Source organism: Barbus barbus, assembly GCF_936440315.1.
Source record: "Barbus barbus genome assembly, chromosome: 24".
Classification (NCBI taxonomy): Eukaryota; Metazoa; Chordata; class Actinopteri; order Cypriniformes; family Cyprinidae; genus Barbus; species Barbus barbus.
Genome location: NC_136752.1, coordinates 1,090,971 through 1,094,974, shown reverse-complemented (window position 1 = coordinate 1,094,974; position 4,004 = coordinate 1,090,971). Strand labels below are relative to the sequence as shown.

Sequence of the window (4,004 nt, the reverse complement as noted above, 5' to 3'; positions counted from 1 at the left end):
CGTGTGTCGTGCGCATGCGCATGCGCAGAACAGAACCCCGGATGTTGACACAGTGCTCTCTCGTGAGACTGCAGACAGACAGAGAGAGGAAAGAAAGCTTCGTGCTTCATCTGAGTCTGACAGGTTTGGAGGCGACAGAAAACGGTGAGATTGAGCTGTTATCGTTCGTCTGTGTTAAATGACTGTGTGTGGTTAGTGCGCTACACAGTTCAGAAGCGAACCTTCGTGAAGCTTCGGATCAATTGAACCCATTGTTCGGCAAAATGATTCAGTGATTCACTAGTGACGCCTGCTGGCCAAAAGTGTGTAAATGCAGCAAAACGCACGCGTAAAAACGGCTTTTAAAAGCCCATTACAAAGGATTTCATGAAAGTATAATACATTAAATGTACTAAAAAAAGTAAAATACCATTAAACATGAAGTCTATGTATACTATGTGTTTTTAAATGTATTTTATATTAATTTGCAGGGCTTGCTTTGTTTGTGTTAATGGAGAGCTTCAATATAAAGGCCAGTAAGAGGCTATTAACTACTTCTCATCCTTTTAATTACACAAATGTCTCGTTAAAATGCCTACAAATTGATGAAAGTGTTCTGAGATCAGGTAAAACCACAGCCGCTGGTTCAATGGAAACAATGACGATTCGAAACAGTTCTGATGTTTACTGACGTCACGTGACTGGCAGTTTGATTCGAAACAAATGATTCACTAAAGTTTCGAAGCTTCTGCTCAGTCCATAACACACACCTGATGAAGAGAGAGACTGAACACATGACTGATCTCACATCACACTCTTTATTACAGCTCATGCCACAGATAAGATCTGTGTAGCTGTCGTGTCTTCTGTGCTGACACAGTACAAAACCTGCCGAAACAGACTCTAGAATGCACTATATTACTCATTACTAGTCTCTCCTTTCAAAACTAATATTATTACATTACTTATTCAATTCACTAGTTACACTACTAGCCACATTTATTTATTTTTTCACAAAATACTTGTAAAATGTTACTAATATAATTCTCATCTGGCCAGAAGTTAAACGCTCAGTGCTGACCGAGAGTGCTGTTATTCTGATTAATAGTGTCGCTTGAAGCTAATTGCAGCTATTATTTCAGTGTTACCCATATTTATATTTCATGATGCATTTTATCAAATCACATAAGTCCATTAGAAAAGGTTTTGTTTTCCAAAAAGATTTTTAAATATAGTAATGCAATTTATATCAGCATCAGAGGGAACGGGTGGGCATGTAATACCAGAGTAAATTAAAGCCACAACAGATCATCAGATCATCTTTCCTCCTCACAAAAACAATGTAAAATTAATATTTACATCTGCATTCCACGCTCCCGGATGCTCTGGTGACGTCATGTTCCTGTGCAAGTCATGACAATTGTGAAAATACATCTAGGGATTGTTAGATTTCAAATCAGTGGGAGTTGAGGCATCAAAAGTGGGAGGGTAACTGTAATATTATTAGTGAAATCTTATTAGTAATTAGTTACACTACTAGTTACTGTAAAATGTACAATTATTACTGTAACTAGATACTAGTAACTAGTTCCTGCCCAACACTGCCATCTTGCTCTAATGATGTCATGTGGATTCTGCACAGTAGTGATTGTGGGTGGAGTCAAATGATTAAGCCCCGCCCACACAGTCATGATGCCACGCCTCGTTTTTATCATCAAAGAATCACCACTTAAAGAGCTACCAGAAATAATGAAAAATGTGTTTGAAGTGTAACTTGATTCTTTAGTTTGTCTCAGGTTGCCTTGATCTGCAGGGTTTATGATCTATAGTGCATTCAGACACTGGCGGGGCGGGGGGGCGATCGAAATGTCTTGGCTTCACTGTTCAGGACATGTGCGGCACGCTTGATTAATACTGATAGTAATAATTCATGAAGCTGGGTAATGACGTGAGGTGTGAATATCTTGACAGCTGCCATGGGCCGGATCTTCCTGGATCACGTGGGAGGGACGCGTCTGTTCTCCTGCGCTAACTGTGACACGATCCTGACCAACCGCTCCGAGCTGATCTCCACACGCTTCACCGGAGCCACCGGACGAGCCTTCCTCTTCAACAAGGTGACGCTCCGGCCGCGGGCTGCGTCATAATTCTGCTCAGATTCTGATTTAATCTGCTCATCGTAACCAGATTAGAATATCTCATTTAACTGAACTTTCTTTTTTATCTGTGTACTGCTGAAGCCCATTCACATAACTTGAATTCTTTTGATAAATACTTGAAATATAATCCCACCTGGCGCATCGGCTGTCCAGAGAGTGACGGATCAGTCTTTCAGCTGTGTGTGTGTGTGTGTGTGTGTTTGAGGTGGTGAACCTGCAGTACAGCGAGGTGCAGGACCGCGTGATGCTGACCGGCAGACACATGGTGCGAGACGTCAGCTGTAAGAACTGCAACAGCAAGCTGGGCTGGATCTACGAGTTTGCCACCGAGGACAGCCAGCGCTATAAGGAGGGCCGTGTGATCCTGGAGCGAGCGCTGGTGCGTGAGAGAGAGGGCTTCGAGGAGCACGTCCCTTCAGACGCGTCCTGAGCCGTTCATACAGACTCACAACAGCCCAGGGCTGCTACACTCAACCACACTCACATCCAGACAGACACTTCTGTTACTTCAAATCTGAAGGAGAATATACAAAACTTACTTCATTTAGGCAGCATTTCTCCACCTCTGACCGTGACTCCTGTATCTGAGCTTGTGCCAGAAGACATCTGAATGCTCCTGGAAGGTTTTGCACATTTCACTTCATATTTAAAGCCTTTAGTTAAAAACATTTCCTTTTCTTCTTCAGTAAATGTATTCTTCGTAATGATTTGATCTCAATAAAAGTTAGATTTGTTTTAATGCGTATTTAGTGTTGAATTAGTAAAATACATGCTTTCAAACTATAAATCACACTTGAATCATTTACGACATTCATTGTTTTTATTTTTGTGAGAAGTATGCATTAAACAAACACAAAAAAACCATTGAAAGCTGAAGTTCAGCGTGATGTTTTATTCTCTCTCAGAGATTGTTCTCCATCACATCACAGAATCCAGTTTCAATGTAAAGTTCAAACAGCATCAGCACCAGGACTGAGACCATGAAGTCTTACTGAGCTAAAACTGCACTCGTGAATGAAAGCAAAAGAATTAGAAATTAATTCAGGACTAAATGAGAAAAATACGAGATGTGATCTCAAACAGCTAGCAAATTTAAGATGGTGACTTGAAATAAAGTGTTCTTTTTCAACATCTTTTATAATTTTCCACCTTTATTCATAAAATTGTTCAAAATATTACGTTTTTTTATACGTTGTCAAATCCAGTTTGTGATTTTGAGAAATAACTACATTTCAAAAGTCGATCTGGCGTAACGGTACTATGCTAAAATTATAATATTCAAATGAGAAAACAGGTGATTTTTACTTCAGCTAACTATGGGAGTCAAAAAATATCTAATTTCTTTTTTAATCCACCAGAATTAAGAAAAAAGAAAAAGAAAAGCTAAATTAAGAATGAAGTCTGATAACAGAAGAACTGTTGATGATGGTCTCACTCCCAGCAGCACTGATCCATAAATAAGCAGGTACCCATGTGAACGCTAACAGCAGCAGGACTCAAAAATTAACCATGATTTACTACAGTAACCATGGTTTAACTATGGCTTTTGTGGTAATAGACTCATGCATTTAATTTATTAAAACTTTAATAATTATCTACAGTAGCAGTACTATTCTAATTGTTATATTATTATTATTTTTTCCATTATCGTTATTATTGTAATAGTCAATACAAAATGCTTGCGCCAGTTCTAGATTCCATGGCGGTGATTGGTGCATCTCTCATTACTTTGGCACGCTTTTGGCTTTTGAGCATCACGAACTGCCACTGCGAAATTAATTTTTTTTAATGGTCAGTGCATTTCTTTTATTCGATTTTTAAAAAAAAGAAAACACGGTAGAAATGGGCATTTTGAGTTACACGGGG

General features: G+C 39.2%; 1 protein-coding gene across 1 annotated transcript; it reads left to right on the top strand.

The window, feature by feature from the left end:
* LOC306843638 (protein yippee-like 5) lies at nucleotides 1–3,494 on the top strand. Its single transcript, XM_079375227.1, has 3 exons — nucleotides 1–144; nucleotides 1,951–2,096; nucleotides 2,344–3,494. Exons 1-3 carry the CDS (start codon nucleotides 15–17, stop codon nucleotides 2,566–2,568), a joined length of 501 nt encoding a protein of 166 aa, XP_079231353.1. The 5' UTR covers nucleotides 1–14; the 3' UTR covers nucleotides 2,569–3,494.
* Nucleotides 3,495–4,004: the final 510 nt, after the last annotated feature.